This window comes from Acinonyx jubatus, chromosome B1, assembly GCF_027475565.1.
Source record: "Acinonyx jubatus isolate Ajub_Pintada_27869175 chromosome B1, VMU_Ajub_asm_v1.0, whole genome shotgun sequence".
Classification (NCBI taxonomy): Eukaryota; Metazoa; Chordata; class Mammalia; order Carnivora; family Felidae; genus Acinonyx; species Acinonyx jubatus.
In genome coordinates this window covers 198187537-198206921 of record NC_069382.1, presented here as the reverse complement: position 1 = coordinate 198206921, position 19385 = coordinate 198187537, and the positions used below count along the sequence as shown (strand labels likewise).

Sequence of the window (19385 nt, the reverse complement as noted above, 5' to 3'; positions counted from 1 at the left end):
TCGTAGTGTTGACCTTGGCTTGATCACCCTCTGTCTCTGAGCACACTGTGGAGCAGGAATGCTGTGGCGGGGAGGCGCGGCCTAGTTGATGCATTGCCCTGACAAGCCGCCTCTTCCCTTCCAGCCGCGAGGCGACCAGACGGAGAAGACGGCAGTTTCGAGCAGGATAACAGGAAGGTAATACGGGGGCAGGTCTGGTTAAAGGCCACCCTGCCGGAGGGAGCCTGGTTTCGTGGGGATTCTCCAGCGGAAACCTCAGGTCCCCTCGCTGACATTCTGCTCCTGGTTGGGTCCCACGAGGCTGTACGCCCCCGGGGCCAGATTTACGAGGTGCCCCCCGCCCCCAGCCTCCTCCTCACCCGCAGGACTAGCTCGTCTCCTGCCAAAGTCCCCCTTAGGTGCCCGTGTCGCTTTCCTGGTTCTATAACTGAGCAGATGTCCGAAAATAAAGGAAAATACGTCAGCGTGTGTTCTGGGGGCATCTGGGGTGATTGCTCGAGATCGGGCTTGGCGGAGTGCTCCGTAAAGGGTCCGAGGGTAAATATTTAGGGCTTCGGGGCCGTGCCGTCTCTGGTGCGGCTCTTTTGCTGTGAAAACAGCCAGGGGTGGAGCGTGGAGTCACGGGCACGGCCACGTCCCGCAACGTGTCAACTACGAAAGCGGGCTGCGGGCAGGGTTTGGCCCCCCGGGCTGAGTTTCCCCAGCCGCCCCCGGCTGGAGAGCCAGGGCCCTTGTCGTCAAGGGAGGGAGGCGTGTGTGGAGAGAGCCCACACCTGGCTCCCCGCCCCCCATGCACCGCCGTGAGAATCCCTGACCTCCTCAAACCCATTTTCTCATCTGTAAAATGGGGCAGTGCCATAGCCGATGACCTGGAAATTCACGTGACTTGTTTTTTCTCTCAGCAGAAGACCAGCTGGCTGATTCTCAAGGGGGACGCAGACACTAGGACTAATTCTCCAGACCTAGACAGCCAGTCTTTGTCCCTCAGTAGCGGGACCGATAGAGACCCTCTCCAAACAATGCAAGGGGACAACTTTTACTCACGTGAGTGGTTCTTTTGAGCAAAGAGCTGTACGTGTGGCTTGAAAGGCCTCGCAGCAAAGGGGCCCCACAGCCTGGAACCCGTCCCCCCAGATCCAAGCCTTGCTCATTAAAAAAAATACATAAGAGCAAACCAGGTAGGAGTGAGGACCCTTTTCTGTTTGAGTTTCCCTCGGACATCGTTAGCTGGCGAGCTGTCAGCGGGCATGCTGGCTTGTCTCCTGGAACATTCCGGAGCTGGCCAGAGCCCAGAAAGCCAAATGGGGCTCCCGGGCTCTTTGGCAAAGAAGGCGTCTCGGGCCGCCAGGCTGGAAGCTGAGGGCCTGTTTCCCAGAGCAGACGTAAGCATGGTCCAGGCAGGGGAGTCCAGACTGGGAGTCAATGACAGGGCACTGCCACCCGGTGCTGGTCCTGAGCAGAGATCCGGGGACTGGGGGCTTCCCGTCCCCAGGGAGCACAGATGACGACTGCCTGGCTCTGGGGGCTGTGAGGGCTGGATTAGGAGTGGTTTTCACATGTAGGGCGAGGCTCCACACGGTATTCTAGAGGCTGTGAGTTCCCGGGGAAACCACGGCCAGCTACAGGGGGATGCCCCCCGGAAGGTCTGGACGTGGTCTTCGGGCCCCAGAGGGGCCGTGGGTGGTGCCCGGTGGGTGAGCGTGAGGCGGAGCGCGAAAGCGAAGGATGGGGACGGGCGTGAGAAGGCAGAGAGCGCAGCGGATGCCGGCTGGGCCGCTCCTTCGTCGCGGGGCCTCTGTCCCACCCACCTGCCTGGTCGGGCGGGTAGAGACCAGTCGAGGGGACACGCACGCACAGCCAGCGCTCTGCCTGGCCCATAGTAGGTGCTCAGCGAACAGACTGTCATTGTCATCCTCACCTCCATGACTGAGCCGTAACGGGGCTGACAAATGAAAGCCTTCGCGGGCAGGGAAGGGGTGAAGAAGGCTGGGCGTCGCTGATGGTTGAAAAAGAGCCCCAAGCACAGCAAAGACGCACCGTTTCGTGGATGACTTTCGTAAGCAGACATCTGTGAGCCCACCCAGCCCCGCCTTGCGCCTCCGGCCCTGCCTGGGGTGCAGCCTTCTAAATGTGGGGATGTCTGGGCCGGCGCAAAGGGTGGATGTCACCGCGGGAAGGCCACACCAAAGCAGTCCCCCAGAGTGACCCGTCCACCACAGGGGCACCCCTCCCGGCTGCCCGTACCGCCCGCAGGCGGGGTGCAGGCCCGGGGCCGGTCCCAGCACGACCCACCGACCGGGCAGCCGCAGTCCGTCCCCCAGCCCGTCTCTCCTCCAGGCACCCGGCGCCCTGGGTGGCTCAGGACTGACACCCGGGCCCCAGGCCGTTGCTGCTTTGTGTTCCCTTGTTTCTCACGGCAGCTGTTTTGGAAGGCGGTGCCTCCAGCCGCCCTCCTGTGCCCGGGTGTCGTGGCGTTCCCGGCGAGGCCCAGGGGCTCTCAGGAAGCCAGTGTCTGGGGACGTCAGGGTGGCCCTCTCCAGCCTTCCGCCCTCTGCTTGCTGGGCGGGGCTCGGCCCCTCGCCTCCCGCTGACCCAGGGATCCCCACTTAGGCTCGCAGGCCACCCGCGGGAGGAGGGGCACCACGCGGGGAGAAGCCGAGGCAGGAGACGGGCTGCCGGTGGGGACCTCCTCGTGCCGCCACCTGCCGTGTGCCCTGTGCATGCTGCCTTCACCCCGGGAGCGGTGTGAGCTCGCCTGCACCTGCTGCAACCAGGTGCCCCGGGTGTCCCAGAGGTGGAGGACCCAGGCTAGGCCCGAGGCTGTGTGCGCTGATTTGATCGGCCAATCACACACCTGCAAGGTCTTGTTTCTGCCCCGCCCCCACTGTTGCCGCCCCATCACTGGGGCACAGGCAGGTGACCACACATTGGGGGAGGGGAGTGCTGGTGCTTCTCATCCGGGCACACCTGGCCTTAAGGAATCACCTGGCCTGTGCCAGAATCCACCATCTCACTGGGGAGGTTCCTCCAAAGTGCATACAACGTGTGTGTGTGTGTGTGTGTGTGTGTGTGTGTGTGTGGCCTTCCCTTTACCGATGCTTGCTTCTGGCAATCACCATGGTTCTGTCATTCCTTCACTTTCTACGGTGTCCCGATGTCGGCTCCTCTGAGCAGGAAGCCCACTGTGCTATCACACGTGTCCTGAAGACACTGCCTTGTTTACCGATGTGCATGGACCCGGGCTGCTGGCCATGCCCACATCGAGCGTGCCTTGCCAGCTGCCAGCCGATTGAGAAATTCGGGCGGGGTGGGCAGCACCCAGAATCCGTGGGCCAGGTCCCCTCTTTGCCCGGGGCTCCTTGGACTATCCCCGAGCAGCTCCCAACGTGAGTGCATCGACACCGGTCCCGTTGGGAAATGACTGTTTTCGAACGAAGCAGTTGCACACGGCAAGGCACGCCCAGCCGCGTCCCTGGGACACCCATCTGTAGCGCGCCCAAGGAAGGTAGGATTGTGACACTCAACACAGTGGGCGCTCAATAAATGTTTGTTGAATTGAGATGCGTTAAATTCAACGGGTATTTATTGAGCACCCACTCTGTGCCAGACGCTGTGTGGGGCGCGAAGGGGGGGCACCGAGAAGACGAGAGCGGCCCCCGCCCCGGAGAAGCATACAGGGCGCGAGAGAGGCGGAGACGCCGGCGGGAGCGAGCACCCGTGCATCCCGCCGCCACCCACCGGGGGCCTCCGAGGGCTGACGGGGAGGGGGCACGGCTCATGCCACCCATGACACCATCGGCACATCTCACCTGGGGCTGAGCTCATCATTCAGTGCTTCATCCATCCCTCCACCAAACATTTATTGAGCACCTACCATGTGCTGGACATGGCGCTAGGCAGCGGACAGGCGGAGGGGAGTGTGGCGCAGGGAAGCAGATGACTGAGGCGCAGTGACAGAGCAGCGCGGACCCCCCTCCTTTGTGGCAGTGGCTCTCCGCTCTCACCGTCACCCCCTCTGAAGAGGGTCTCGTTGAAATACACATTTTATGAGAGACTGCTTTTATTTTCCTTTATCCTACACCCAGGGTCCTATCTGGACCGTGTGTTTGGTACGTTGTGGCACCAGTGAAGCTGACTTTGGCACGGGGAAGGGTGGCACGGAGCGCTTGTTAGAAGCAGAGGGTCTTGAGCCCCCAGAAGAACACGAGGCGACGTGAGCCCCCTTCCGCAGCCTGGACCCTGCGGACGGGCCTGCTGCCTGCCCTGGGTCCCACGTTCCGAGCCCCTGAGGTTCTGCCTTCTCCTTTGAGGTCCCCCACGACGCCCTCTGCGTGGTCAGGGAGGTGTCGGCATAAGACAAAGCCCCAGCCGGCTGGAGACCCCACCCGGAGGACTCAGGGACCCCTAGAAAGACCCCAGTGCTTCTGAAGGAACAGGCCCTTCCTCAGGCCCCAGCACATGTGAGGGATGGAGAAGGGGCCAGGGGGGCGGGGGGGAAGCTCTGCTTTGGAAACTGAGGCAGCACAGATGGTGGTCCCTGTGGCTTTGGCTTTTGCGTCCCCTTCTGTGTGTCCCTCCCTGTGGAGTCCCGTGTTTGATGGGACGCGCTGGTCTCCGCCCGGGGTCCTGGTGTGGGGCCTGGCCGCGGTCGCCTCCCTGGGTCCCTCCCAGCGCCCACGGGCACGGGGGTTAGGAGACAGGGCTCTGCGGCAGCTTGCTACCGGCCTGAGGTTTGTTCAGAGATGGCCTTTCTCCCGTCCCCTGTCACTCCTCTGGAGTTGCAGGATGGCAACAATTGCTCCCACGTGTCCCAGTCCACGACTGAAAGAAAGAGACCCCGATTCACCGTCGGCCGGTCTCATAACAGCGTCTGGTTCACGTGGGCCCTGTGGCCCCCGGGGGTGGCTCCACAAACCTCAGGACTGAAGAACAGCGTCAGGGCTGTTTCCTCCCTCACGACGGGCCAGACGAGGCCCTGGGGGAGGGCGCCACCCTCCCAACCTTCGGCAGATACCTTCCCGAGCACCTTCCGTATTCAGGCCCCGCCGTAGGTGCTGGGGGTAGAGCAGAAGCCCGAAGAGATGACACCCTGGCCCGAGGAGCCCAGCTGCTCATGGGGTGGGGGCTCAGGAGCAGAGTTAGAAACTAAGTTCCATCAATGCCGTGCAGGTAAGGAGGCTAGGAGGTGCTGGGGACAGTCTTCAATACGGCGGCCGGGGAAGGGAGACCATGTCTGAGCGAGACTCGAGGGGGTATAGGCTTGAACCAAGTGGACACTTAGAGGAAGCCTGGCAGGCTTGTGGGTGGCAAGGGGGCCCGTGTGGTAGGGGTGAGGGCTGCGATGCGTGGGGTCATGGGGGACTCGGTCACCCGGGGACGACTCCAGCCTGGCGTCCAAATGGAGCTGTGGTCCTGGAGGGTTCCCGGCAGAGCCCTGACCTCGTCGGGCCTGAGTGGGGGCACGAAAGACCATATGAGGCCATTGCTATCTTCCAGGTTGGGGGACAGTTACTGGGAGGGCGTCCTGTGGGTGTGCGTTCCTAGCAGAGGGTTCCTTTGGGGAAGGTGTCCTGGGGGGTGTGTTCCTGGGGGAGAGTGTCCGGGGACAGGGTGTCCTATGGGGAGGGTGTCTTGGGGGGGGTTCCCTGGGGGGGGCATCCTGGGGGATTGTCCTAGGGGAGAGGGTCCTGGGGGGTGCTAGGAGGGTGTCCCCGGGGGGTGTTCTAAGCAGCACACGCGGCACGTAGAAACGAGCTGAGGTGAGAAGCGGGTGGCCATTTGGGAAACAGGAGGCCAGTGGAGTGGCAGGGGAGGGACCAGCCGGGACCAAGCTGGTCTGTCGTGGTGCCAGGAAGCTTCTCTGTCTGCTGAGGAACGGGCCAGCGGTGCAGGGGTGCGGGCAGGGGGACGAGGCAGTCCGTTCTACGTATGGAAAACCAGGACGGACGGGCAACGTCACAGAGGGTAGAATGGAGGCTGCCAGGCCAGGAAACGAAGGATTGGGGTGTCCACGGAAGCAGCGGGGAGCCCCTTGAGTGGTCTGAATGGCAGGACCCTGTGTGAGCAGGTAAGGCTCGTGTGGCCGGGGGGACAGAATCAGGAGTGACGTGGGGTAGATGGAGGTGCCTTTCTTCAGAGATAGGGAAAGAACCAGGTGGTTCTGGGAGGAGCCCATCGAGCCGGAAGCCTGAACATCCAGGCCCAGCTGGAGGCGGGCGGACGGGCTGGGGGCTCAGGAGACGTGTGAGCTCCCAGCAGAGTCCCCGAGGGTCCTCAGCGCCCGGAGGCGAGTGGGTAGCCTGAGGCCCAGGACTTTCCGCAGACGGGTGCCCGATAGACCCGTGTTCCTGAGATCGCAGCACGTTCTCCAAAGGGTCTGAGGCCCAAATAAGATGTGGTCCTCTGGGTTTACTCCCAGCTCCCTCTGGGTCCTTCTGTTTTTCGTCTCTGCTGAATCCTGGAGGAAAGGGGAGAGAAAGAGTGGGCGGGCGGGCAAGGCGCCGTGTTGAGGCACAAGGAGACCCAGATGAGCCACTAGGGATGAAGACAGCCACGGCTCGGGGAGTGGGCCACGGAAGCCAGGGGCGGGGCAGTGGGGGGCGGCCACCTCATCAGCAGGTGGTTAGGTCAGCTGGCGTGGAGGCTGCTGGGGAGGGCGTGGCCAGCCGCGTCTTTCTGCAAGACCGTGGCCTCCAGCTGCATGGACAGATCGCTCTCTTTCTCTGCTCCCGTCCAGTCCCTAGAAAGAGCAGTGGACCCGCCAGACGTCACGGAGGGGACCCTGACCCAGAAAACCCTGTTGGCCCCTCATCGGTAGAGACCACCCCAGCTGCGAGAGTGGGGCACCCCCGGGCAAAGCCCACCGCCCTTTGATGGGGGTTGGCTGGGGACTCTTTGCTTTTAGCCAGATCCCCTGTGTAACCGCTTCCCAGCAGGCCTGCCCTCGGGGACCGGGCGGGGTGCGGCGTCTGAGTGGTGGGCAGGGGCATAAGCCGAAGGCAGTGCCGTGTTCCTGGAAAGGAGCTGATGTCTCAGGTCACACCTCTCAGGGCTTCCTTTGCTCCCCTCCGAATCTGCCTTGGCGTCTTGAGACACCCCCACCCAGCTGGAAGCTGGCTCCCCTCCCCCATCCCAGGCCGGGAGCACTTGATCAATGACCGTCTGTGTCCTTTCTCCCCCGGGGACGGGGACGGTTAGCGCCTGGGGAGCGCTCGCTTCTCAGTGCTCGGCAGTGCTGTGCGCTGGGCCTTCGGGGACCAGCCCCCTCCTCTCTTCGTGGGACACAGCATTGCTTCTGGTGGGGGGGGGGGGCATGACAGTGGCTGCCGCTGATACAGGCAGCAACGGTGTCCACGAGGTCACAGGACAGGCCGGCAGGGAGTGCTAGATCCGGTGCTGGTCCACTCGGACGTGAATCCCAGCTCGTCACTTGCCTTGTGACTTTGGCACAAAAGCAAACTTGTCTGCTTTGAAAATGGCCTCGTCAATGGGGATGATCCGGTCGTCCTGGGAGGAAGCACCTGGGCTTTGGGGGCTGACGTGTGGGCACCCGGCATCCCGCGACCTGAGCCTTGGGGGAAGTCTCGGCAGAGCGCGGTCAAGTCCGCGGCCCGGGTCGTGGTGAGCCTTCCGCGGCCCCCTCTCGCCGGCTTCTGAAGCCTGGAGCTTGGACCATCTTCGGGCCTCCTGGTCACGGTCAATCGGGGTGGAAGGCAGTTCCAGCCGGTGCAGGACCCAAACCTGTGCAGGGCCACACGGCCGCAAAGTCGCGGAGCCACGTGACTTTGGAAAGTGGAAAACCCGTTGTGGTTCTGGCAGAGCTGACAAAGGTCTGCCCAGGGAAGCACCGAGAATGCCTGGAGGCTGTGATGGTCTCGGCTGCTCTCCAGCTGCATCGGGACCAGCCGCCCGCCCCCGAGATCCTCCCCTTGAGGATACTCCAACCGGTCGGAAGCCAGCCCAGAAGAGGCCCAGACCCGAGGAGACCGGGGCCCTGAGAGCGGTCCCGCAGGACGCCAGGGCTGACACCAGTGGGCTTCTGAGAGGAGGTGGCAGGGGAGCCTGTTTGGCGAGGACTCGGGGACAGGTGGGTGTCCAGCACCTGCACAGCTGATGAGACTGACGACGACCCAGCTGCCGCCTCGTCCCAGGGGCAGTAGACCTGCCTTCTCTCAAGTACACACAGCGGGCACTCTTCTGGCCACCCAGTGTCATCTGACACGCAGGTGCCTGAAAGTCCCCCCCCCCCCCCCCCCCCCGCAAAACCCACACCAGGCAGAGCTGCTGGAGCGGAAGGGATCACTGGATCCTGAAGCCGGAAGTCCCGGGCTCTTGCCGTGCCCTCGCTGTGAGCAGACCTTGACCTTTAGGGGTCATTTGTTCTCACTCGGCTCCCGCTTGCTCACCCGTAAAGGGAGGCCATGTGTAATGGGAAGGCGTATGAGGGTCAGGTAAAGTCTCTGAATGTGTGTGGGGACTTTTTCAACTGGTGGCTCTCAACCCTAGCTGCACATGGGGTCCCTGGGACCTCTAAAATCCACTGATGGCTGGTCCCAGCCCCAGAGAAACCAAGTTTGACGGGTCTACATGGCAGCCTTGGGGGGGAGAGAGTGGACCCTCCCCTACTATCCCTGCTGGTCCCCACTATGTATAGCCAAACCCCACCCCCCGAAACAATACATCAGACAGATCACAGAACTCTCAAGGGTGGAAAGAGGAGGTGGGCTGGACCCCAGGACTCGAGGGAAAACGCGGGACCCACGTCTCCCACCTCCCATGCAGTGGCACCAGGGGCCAGGTAGACGTCTCGCTCCCCTGGCCACACCAGCAGATGTGAAGCGGGAGGCCCGCTGGCTCCTGGCAGCCTGGAGGGTGGGCCTGGGAGGCCCTCTCCACCACGGCTGGCATCTCTCACCCCCACCTCGGGGCACGGAGCCACCAGGGAAGCGCATCTCGCCCCCGCAGGCAGTGCCGACAGGCACCGGCTGGACTCGGCCGGTCGCAAGGGCCCTTGACAAATGTTCTGAAAACTGGCTTGTCCTCGAAGCCGCATCCGCCACAAACCCCATCTGCCAAACCCAACCAGGTGGCAGCGGCCTCCGTGGGAGGTTTTCCTGGGACCCGGCGTCCTCGTCCTCTGACGCAAAGTCTCAGATGTCTGGGAGATGATAGAGGGCTACTCCAAGAGCCATGAAGATAACAATTTGGGTAAAAACAAGCAACAAACACGACATGGAGAAGGACTGGATGTTGGGGCGCCTGGTGGCTCAGTCCATCGATCCTCCGACTTCGGCTCACGTCATGACCTCACGGTTCGCAAGGTTGAGCCCCGTGTTGGGCTTTCTGCTGTCAGCACGGAGCCTGCTTTGGATCCTCTGTCCCCCTCTCTCTGCACCTTCCTGCTCGCTCTCTCTCTTTCTCTCTTTCACACACACACATAAATATTTGAAAAACGAACTGGATGTTGGGGTTCGCGGACAAGGACCTTGAGTGCCAGCAATCAGAAGAACACTTCAACAAGCAAGTACAGATACTCTGGAAACAACCAAAAATGTAAAAAAAGAGCCAAACAGAAACGACAGAAATGAAAAAGAAAATAATCAAAATTTAAAAATCATCACGTGGATTCAGTAACACAGCAACAGAACATGACAGAGGAAAGCTAGTGGTCCCTTAGATGGAACAGCAGAAGGGACCCGGTCAGCACAACAGAGAGAAAACAGCAGGAAATAAATGAACGGGGCCTCGGAGACCTGCGGGGCAATATTTGTAGCACTGGAGTCCCGGAAAGAGAGAAGACAGTGGGTTTGAAAAAGTGCTCAAGGATGTGGCCGAACACTTACCAGATGTGGCAAAACACATAAACCTACCGGTTCCAGAAACTGCGTGAACCCCAAGTGGGATGAGTCCAAGGTAATTCACTCCAGAACCCATCACAATTGAACTTCTAAAATCTAAAGACAGAGGGTTGAAAATCCTGAAAGCAGCCGAGACAGAAGACAGACTCCCTGTAGGGAAACGCCGGTCTGGAGGCAAGCATTTCTCATCAGAAACCACGGGGGCCGAAAGCAAGTTGCTCGTCCGCGTGAATTCCATATTGGGGGAGCACATCCTCCGGGAATGAATGGGAAATGCAGAAATTCTCGAAGGAAACGTAAGAAGTTTTCACCAGCAGACGTTCTTTCAAGAATTGTGGGCGGAAGTGGTCCAGGCCGAAGGGAAATGCTAAGAGAAGGTTGGAGCTTCTGAACAGAAAGCCCATCGGAACAGGCAAAAAATGGGGCAAACGTGATTGGCTATTCTTTTCATGAGTTTCTGAAATCCTGTTTGAATCCCGGTGAAGCAAAATTTCTAACGTTATCGGATATGGACGCTCAAGGTAGGTGGAAGAAATACCTGTGACAAGTGTCACTAAAAAGGAGAACAGGGTGGCCTCTGGGGAGTAGGGCTCTGCACGAGAAGCAGTAAAATACAGAGGCTGGCACATGGCGGTCTGAACAGGGGACATTGTAACAGCCGTCCATGTGACAGCAGGGCCTCCAGGTGACGGCTAGAGGTGAGGGCATTGCTGTTCTTGAGGCCCTAAAGCCGTGCTTCCCGAACCGTAGTGCCCGTCACGATGCCCCGGAGGGCTGGTGAAAACCCAGCTCACGGGACCCCAGCCCTGGATTCTGATGCAGGAGGTCGGGGGCGGGGCCTGAGAACTTGCCTTTCTCACCAGTTCCAGGTAAGCCGATGCCACTAGTCAGGAACCCCACTTTGAGAACCACTGCCCCGGGCATCTTTGGCTGATAAGGGCCTCCTGTGTCTCGGCGGAGGGTCCCTCAGATCCTCCACCACGTCCCCAAGTGTGCCTGGCTCTGTGTGTAAATTAGGAGGGACCCCAGGACTGTGAGTCAGGACGCCTCATTTGCATCACGGGGCTGGGCGCCCTCGGGCAGCCCACCCCCCGACCTCCACGATCTCTGAGCCTCGATTCGCCTTCTGTAGAATAGGAAGCTAGTTGATGACCTGGAGGAGGCTTGAGAGAGGCTGGGAGGAAGAGGGACGGCAAGAGTGGGGCTGGCCCCTCGCCCCTCACCCCACTTCTGTCTCCCCTTCCCCCTGTTTTGTGTGTCAGTTCATGTAAAATCTCGCGTGGCGAGAGGGCGCCTTTGCTCAAGGAAGCTTGAGAACCCTGCCCTTGATGTGGCAAAAGGCCCTTTCTGACCCGCATCCAGGGCCTTCCCGCAGGCCACCCGGGAGCAAACCAGTCCCCAAGACCGGTTCCCCAGCTCAGGCATCGCCTACAGGCTTGCCTGTGTCCACATGCACGCAGAATGTCTCCTTTGTCCTCATAGACTCGGCGAGGACTCCCAGAGACGAGGGCATCTGGATAAGTATCCTTTGCTCAGAGCAGGGCCGTCCTGGAGTGGGTGGGTGGGCAGTTCTGTGCACAGCACCCAGCTCATCCGAGGCCCTGTCCTCCGCCCTTGGTCCGGTGTGCACATGGCCTTGTGGACACAGAGACGTGCTCCACCCCCCGCCAGGCCCACAGCCTGGAGGCTCCCGGGGTACGTGGCTGCCTGGGCCGCTGGGTCCCGGCCCGGTGCTGGGAGCCAGGACCCCCGGATGGAGCAGAACTGGTCCCTGAGCGTTAAGGGCCCACAGGGACCGGGGACAAGCCTCCTGAAGGTGCTCCCCCAGAGTGGGGGTGGCCCGGCTCTGCCACTCGTCCTCGCCTTCAGGACGCATCCCACACTCCCCTCTCGGCCAGAAGGACGTTGCAGAGAGCCTCCGTGCTGCCCTCTCCAGGCACGTGCTGCAGGGGCGTAACTGGGAGATCTCAGACCCCGGGGCCCACGCGGGGCAGCTGGGGACGTGAGCCATGGAGGTGGAGCAGGTGTGGGGGTACCACGGTCTCAGGCCAGCCCTTTTCTGCTTCAAGAGAAGTTGGACATTAGGCTTTTAATGTGACCCCCCCACAACTGCAAACAGCTTAAGGTCTTTCAAAAAATAAAATAGTTTTCCTGCCACCTTCTGCTGGTGGCAGGCCTCCGTGTGCGGCCTCTGGGACAGGAGGGCACAGCCCTACCCCGCACAGGGCTCCTGACTCTGCCCCCAGCTCGCCGGGTCCACCAGGTGAGGAGCGCGGCCTGGGGGACCGGTGGCACCAAGGCCTGAGGCCGTCAGAGAACACAGGTGCCCACCGGGACCAGGGCTGGGCCCCAGGGTGTTCCTGGGGTCCTAGGCCGGCTCAGGGACATCACGCCCTTGCTGGCTTCCTCCTCAGTCAGCGCCCTAGAGACAGAGGCCACGACTGAGGGGGGGGGGCGTGACCTTCAGGGGCCTTTCTGGGTGTCACCACCCAGCCCCGCCGGCCGGGGCTGAGCCTTTCCTCCCCTGCCTGGCCGAGCCTGCGTGTGTGCGTGACAGAGCTGTGCTGTGTCTGTTTCAGGATCCCCCTATTCCAAATCTGACCCTCTCCCAGGACACGGAAAGAATGGCCTGGATCACCGGGTAGGTACTCGACCCCTCCCTGGCTCGCGGTGCACTAACTGTCACCCGCCGTGAGCCTGAGCGCGGGGCCCACACGGCCAGAAGGAGGGGCCCGGGGACCCCGCTCGCCCACCAGCTCTTGCCTGCTGTCCCCAGGGGCCCTGCTGCCACCCCTGCAGACCAGGGTCAGACCAGAACTGGGACACCCCCCTCCCCTCTGAACCCGGCCCCCGGCTCCCAAGGAGACCTCAGTGTGGGGGGACAGGGGGAGACAGGGGCCACCCAGAGTATTCAGATCCTTTGAGGCCCCTCCTGGCCCACGTCCTTCTTCTGTGACCCAGAGCCTGTCTAAGGACCTTAAAGGGTCGGCTGGCTCACGAGCAACGTGAACCGAGGACCTACGTCCGTTCCTGGGGTGTCGTGACCATCAGGACTGTCACCGCTAGTGGTGTCATTAACATCTGTGACTATTATCATCCCCGTTATCGTCCCTAATGATGCCGCTTCCACCTGTGATAATTATCGCATCCCACACCGTGTCCTTGGCTTTCTCTGGTTGCCACCAGCTAAAGGCTGGTTTGACCTCCTCGTCCGGTTTTCCCAGTCTTGGGACATGGGAATGTGAGCCCGGGTAGTTTGGCACCTGCCTTGTCCCCACGGGAGGTCTGGGCTCATTTTTGTTGCTGTTCCTGTGGCTTCACTAGTCCCCAGTGAGGACTGGGGTGGGGCAGGTGTGATGGCACCAGAGCCCCCCCCCCCGCCCCCCCGCAACAGCCCCGGGAGACCCGCGGTCAGGCAGCCTCTGTTGTCTGAGGACGTTTGTCTAAAACCGAGGCAAGTCGTTCCGCAAGAGAAGCCGCTCAGAAGTCACCCCCTGTGATACCCTGCAGTGGTCTTGGCAGTAAGTGTATAATGCTGGGGACAGCCTCCCCCGGTCCCCCAGGGCAGACCTCACATCCAGGGTCCCAGACGCCTCCGGGACAATCCAAGAACAGGGATGCCTCGGGCGTTTTCTCCGCCTTCTTTGTCCTCCTCAGGCTCGGGCCCACCTGCTGCTGTGTCTGTCCTGGGCCCAGGCACCTCTGCATGGTTTGACTCTAGTGAACCCCCTCTTGCCACTAACCGCACCCGCGTTCTGGAAGGGGCCGAGTCAGGGCGCACGCATGCGGCACGCTTCCCTGAATTTCCTTCTGAGGATTTCTCCAGCCTTCATCCTCAGTGGACGGCGGGGAGGGCACGGGGTGGGCGGGAGATGTAAACCCTCGGGCTCGGGGTTAGGCGTCCTGAAGGTGGTGGGGAAACCATCCCAGAACGTTCTCCGCACACGTGGAACAGCTCCTGTGTGGCTCGGGGGCCTACGAGGGCGGTGGTCACAGGCTAGGCCATGCCAAGGTGCCCCACCCCCCACGCCAAGTCCTGGGACTTGCCCTCGTTAAGAGAGGAATTCTCCACACTCTGGTCTTACATCATTGGTGCCTGGGCCGTGCATCCTCTGGGGAGATGCCCTCCTTGGTACATGCTGGAATGAGCCGGATTGATGCCCCAGCACCTGCAGAGAACGCTGTGGCGTCACACGCCCACCCCCACCCCAGAAGAGCTGGGAACGGCTGATCCAGACACCCCAGCATGGATGCAATGTTCGTTCCCTCTCCTAGAGCTAGTGAGAGCAGGGGCTCCAAAGCACGGGTGCACTCAGACCAAAAACCCATGACCGCCAACCACAAGGGAGCAGAGGAGAAAAGTATGAAAGAAGTTACGTACCAGAATTATACAAGAAACAGAAGAGCCTGGTATGAGCAAAACTGCTGAAGCTTAGCTCTGAGCTTCCTAGCGGCCAGGGCAAAGAGGCAAACGGGACTGGCTGTGTAGTTCTCATCTGGCGGGAAGAAGGAACTCAAGTTCATCAGGGGGAGACGGAGGTTTCTAGTTCTTGCTCTGAGAGGGATTTGTCACAAGGGGTCACCACCCCGTGTCCCAAGGCTCATTAAAATACCCTGATAACCACCCTGCCACAAAGCCTACCTGTGGCAGCTGCTCATCTCCGTGGAAGGACCAGGGCGGTGGCCACCGGTGGCCATTCCTGTGGCTGGCAGCGTGGCTCCCCCTGTGCCGCCTGGGCTGCTATCAGGAGAACGACCGCCGGCCACCTGATGGCAACGAGGAGCGTAATCGAATTCTCTGAGTAGAAGGCAGAGGCTGTCACATTGTAGTAACGGCAGGCAGAGGGGACGCTAGTTTGTGAGGACACACGGTATCGGGCAGGTATTGCCTCCGCACGTGACAATGCCCCGAGCCACCCGGCAGTGCCGGAGACCCGGATAGAATACAGGATGGCAGGCAATGGGAACATGGCTTTTGAGGTCAGACGTGCGGATCCGTTGAACCAAAAAGGCACGGGAAGCGAATGGCGCAACTGCACGGTGCAGACGGCAAGCAGCCTAGGAGGCCTATGGGGGACGCGTATCTTGCGAATCAGGCTTCCACGTGTCCATCAAGCGTTTGCCAAAACGTCTGTGTACAAGGAAAGCCTTGGCGAAGAAGTCTGAGGTTTCCCAGCCGTGACCCTGGAAAGCACACGTACCGCAGTCAGCCCTCGGTTGGCCCCCAGCTCTGCCACCGGCTCCGGGCGCGTTTTCGGGCCACCCGCTCGCATTTCCTGAGGCTCTCCTTCCTGGTCTTTGAAAACGTCACCCTTGCCTCTCAAGGGCGTCGTGAGGACCCGCGACCATTAAAGCGGGTGGCGTCTTCTCCTCCGTGCGCGCCACGGCACGGTTCCCACACGGGGAGTCGTCATCAAGGCAGAAGCCCCCTGCCCTTTCTTGCTCCCACACCGGTGGCTGTTGGCACATTCCGATGGGAGCCTCAGCCGGAAAATAACGGTGACCGGCCACCGTTCCTTTCCTACTGCTAACAGTTGCGGTCTGATTTTTGAGAAGTGAAAGACGTGGGTTGAAACGGTCACAGTTCTGTGGATTCGCTGTAGGACCTCGGGCTTGTTGCTTGACCTCTCTGAGCCTCGTCCATAACGTGACATGATGGTACCCGTCTCCTGGCTTGGCAGCAAAGATTGTGGGATGTATCTGGAGGGCGGCTGGTGCACGGAGACTCCAGCCAGTGGGAGGGGTTACTAACTGGTTGCCTTTAAATTCCCTGGGGCCTCTGTTGAGGCCCGTAGGGGGATCAGCCACGGACGTGCCTATTGGCATCGCGTTCCCGGGGCTCCCCTGGCCACCCCATCTCTGGAGGAGTAACCACGAGACTCCCTTGCACCAGGGAGGTCTTGAAGATCTCAGACGCTTGGAGGACCACGGGGAGACCGCTCTTCCCCTGCTGTGGACTGATCCACGGGCCCCGGCCCTCCACCCCTCTCTCCTGGGAGTCTCTGTCTGGTCTCAGAGCCTGGCAGACCACAGGGCGCTTTTGCTGCCAAGAAAGGGGGCTCTAACTGCCCAGGTCGGCGGCGGGGGCCTGTGATGCAGGGCAGTGGGCACTAGGGGGAGGCATTTCTCTTCCGCACCACAGGCCAGCCGGGCGAAGGCAATGGACGCAGGTTTGCCTTGCGTTATGCGGGAGGAGGTTCCCCAGCCAGACAGGCGCCCCCTGGGGGTGCTTCCCGGTGTCCTGAGAAAACGTCTCAGGAAAAACCCCCAAGGAGAACTAGTCTGTGATGATCGTAAAAGGGAGTGGAGGCGAACGCACCTGGCTCAGGGTCATGAGGCCAGTGAGGCACCTGCCCAAAGGCTCGGTCATCAAAGTAAATAATGGTCCAATGCGATGCCTTCTTTTTTTTTTTAAATAGTGATTGATCACAGATGTTATTTATTTATTTGTTTGTTTATTGAGAGAGCACCTGCAGGGGAGGGGCAGAGAGAGAGAGCATCCCAAGCAGGCTCCGGTCTGTTAGCGCTAGGGCCTGACCCGGGGCTCGAACCCGCGAACCACTCGTATCACGACCCGAGCTGAGATCAAGAGGCAGAGGCTCAACCGAGCGAGCCATCGAGGCGCCCCTGATGAGTACCTTTTAAAATCCAAATTAATTCGTGGTGAACAAAACGCCAACCGTTTCCGTAGAGACTGGCCCCAGGCCCTGACCCGTGCTCGCCTGACTCACCACCCCTGTTTCCCCTGTTGGGCTGCAGGACCATGGGCTGGGGGCTCTCCGGGCTGGTCTCTGCCCCCACACTCCCTGGGACTGCGCCTGCCCCTCGACCGCCGCTTGTCCGCGGCAGGAAGCGGCACTGAAGGCGCTCTCCCCGTGGCGCAGTCCGGGGCGAAGCGGTCACCTTGAAGGTCAACCCCTGCACCCAATTCCAGAAGCGCCGGCCGCGAGCGCCCAGCCTGTGTCAGACCCCGTGTAGGCGCTGGGCCTGAGGAAGCGGTGCTCTTCGATTGGCTCAGCCCGACTGGCGGTGCTCACACCAGGCGCAGGAGGCGGGGGTAGAGATTCAGGGGCTCGGCACCCGCTTTACGGGCCCGGGCCCTCCTCAGCCATTGCAGGATGAGTTTTTCAGGTGGGCTTGCGGGGTCGTGATGCACCGAAATGCCAGCTTGCCGATGAATGCCGCGAAGCAGGGAGGGTGGCCCGTGTTTTCCGAACGTCACCACCTGAGTGCCCCACGCAGGGCTCCGTCCAGGGGCTGTGCCGGCCCGGCATGCGGGAGCGCTGGGGCCCTCGGGGTCCGGTCTCCGTGCTGTGCGGGGCCCAGAGAGCAGGTGCGCGGGCAGGGCTTGAAGGGCGGCAGGAGAGCCGGGCCAGGCAGGAAGGGGCGGGAGGACCTTCTGGAGCCGTGGCACCGGGGGGTTCCTGGCTGCCCGCCCTCCTCCCACCTGGGCCAGCACCACCAAGGCGCGGCCACCCGCCCCTACAACCTGCCTCCTGCCGCCCTCTCTCTTTCTCTTCCAGAACGCCAATCTGGCCCCTTGTGGAGCAGACCCGGATGCCAGCTGGGGCACGCGAGGTACAAGACGCGGGGACCCCCGTGGGTCCCTGGCTGGGGCAGGGGTCACTTACACGGTTCCATGAGTGTCATCCTGACCCGGGCCCCTCCAGGGCCAGCTGGCAAAAGGCTCTGAGCACCGTGCGGTGGGGGGATCAGGGAGGGCGCGTGGCCACGCAAGGAGCACTTTACCTCCATTCTCAGGTTACCGAAGGTGCTCCCCTCGCTCGTGGTGCTCCCGCTCCTACTTGAGGGGCTCCCCTCGCTCCTGGTGCTCCCGCTCCTGCTCCCCTGGTTCTCTTCTCTCCCACCTCAGGTGCCCCGCTCCCCTACCTCAGGCCCTCCCTTCTCTGCATCCTTGAGAACAGCCGCCCCTGTCCTGATATGTTTGTCGCTCTGGTCCCTTGGGGAGAGAGATCTGTGTTGGACTAAGCCTCCTGTACCAGCACCGAGGACAAGGCAAACACCCACTGGCAAATTGCGTGGCAGTAAGGGAGGAAGTCACAGCAGAAAGCCTCTGGGGTCTGAGCCGAGTGGATTCGGGTCACCTCCTGCCTCCCACCCTTGCTGGCTGTGTGGCCTCCTGGCATTCAAACCCGGGAGGCTGCTGTTCCTGGAGTGACCCTGCTCATATGGCAGGTGCCTGACCGGGGGCTCTGCTAAGTTGGAGCCCGTCCCGCGCAGGGCCATGCCGCTCACCCCTGTCACCCCAAGAAAGACAGGGAGCGTGCCCTCAGGGGCGGGTTCACAACAGACAGAGGAGCGATGGGGTGTCACAGCCGGCCCCCTCCACGTGGCTCTCCAAGCTCCCGGGCTCAGAGCTGGCATGTCAGGACGTCGCATGGCATGCTGGGAAATTTGGGGACCGACCCCTGTCACCCAGGCCCTTGTCGGGGCCTCCCTCCCAAGACCAGCTTGTGGCCCAGGTCTGCTTTCTGTGGGTTCTGCATGGTCCCCGAGGCCCTCCTATCCATACGAGTTTGTTCTTTGACATGACGATTTTAGTCTGGTGGAAAAGCCTTTAAAAAAGCGTACGGAACTCAGTAGTCTAACAGGAGGACCTAGGGGGTAGGAAGGTAAGCAGTGCCCCCGAGACGTCTACCCCGGAATGTCCGCTCCGCGGGTGGGTGAATCGAGGCAGGCAGCTTTCTCAGGGTGGCCCAGACCGCCAGGCCGACAAAACCACGTCCGAGGAACACAGCACTGCATCCAGCTCCCAGTCTGGCCTCCGGCCTCCTGACCATGCCTCCTGCTCTCGGTTTCCCTCTGGAAATCTGCTCCCTGGGGGACTAGAGCCCCGAGTGCAGGCCGCCGGGGGTGGGAGGCGGGCATGCGCAGCCGACTGCAGCGGGGCGGGGGAGGGGGGTCCCCAGGATGGGAGGCTGCTCCCACCTTTGGGATGAGCTCCCATGCTTCCTAAACCACCGCCTGTGGTCTCTGCTCCTTCTCTTACAGAATACAAGGTAAGAGGGGCGCCCGCTGCCACGCCGACCGCTTCGTGCCAGGCCGCACCTGCCCAGGTTAAAAGTTCCTTTCGTTGTGCTTTCGCATGAAATGTGTATGTCAGATGCAGACGCAAGTATGTATCTTCGCGTTGGCCTTCGGCTCGGCTCTTCGGTCCCGGCTCGCGCCTGCTTCCGGGGGCGAACCTGTGGCTTCTCCCGACAGGTCTACCCTTATGACGCCCTCGTTGTCACAAACCGAATTCGCGTGAAACTGCCCAGAGACGTGGACCGCACGAGACTGGAGGTAGGAGGGCGTCCCCGGCCGGGACGTTCGTTCCAGCTGGGTGATCTTGGGCTCCTCCCGTCCCAAGGATCTTGGGCTCCTCCCTTGGGCGCACTCCTGTCCCTGCTGTCAACACTCGGCCCCCTCCCGCGTGTTCCCACCGCGGCCTCAGCGCCAGGGCCCCTCGTTGTCTGAAAGGCTGGAGGACGTGCCCCGGTAGAGATGGCTTTGCAGAGGGCTCTG

The 19385-nt window shown here is 61.6% G+C and overlaps 1 protein-coding gene across 20 annotated transcripts in view; it reads left to right on the top strand.

Moving 5' to 3' along the window:
* ABLIM2 (actin binding LIM protein family member 2) overlaps positions 1 to 19385 on the top strand; it is a 139519-nt gene that overhangs the window by 106634 nt on the left and 13500 nt on the right. For 2 of the 20 annotated variants that reach the window (XM_053217638.1, XM_053217642.1), the window contains 5 exons: positions 125 to 177; positions 906 to 1044; positions 12437 to 12498; positions 17381 to 17435; positions 18870 to 19011. In XM_053217638.1, the coding sequence (XP_053073613.1) occupies positions 125 to 177; positions 906 to 1044; positions 12437 to 12498; positions 17381 to 17435; positions 18870 to 18967 (407 nt within the window). In that variant the 3' untranslated portion in view covers positions 18968 to 19011. Of the gene's footprint in view, positions 1 to 124; positions 178 to 902; positions 1178 to 12436; positions 12499 to 17380; positions 17436 to 18869; positions 19017 to 19063; positions 19164 to 19385 lie in introns of those variants that run through there. The other 18 variants (XM_053217634.1, XM_053217641.1, XM_053217640.1 and 15 more) reach the window with 16 other exon arrangements.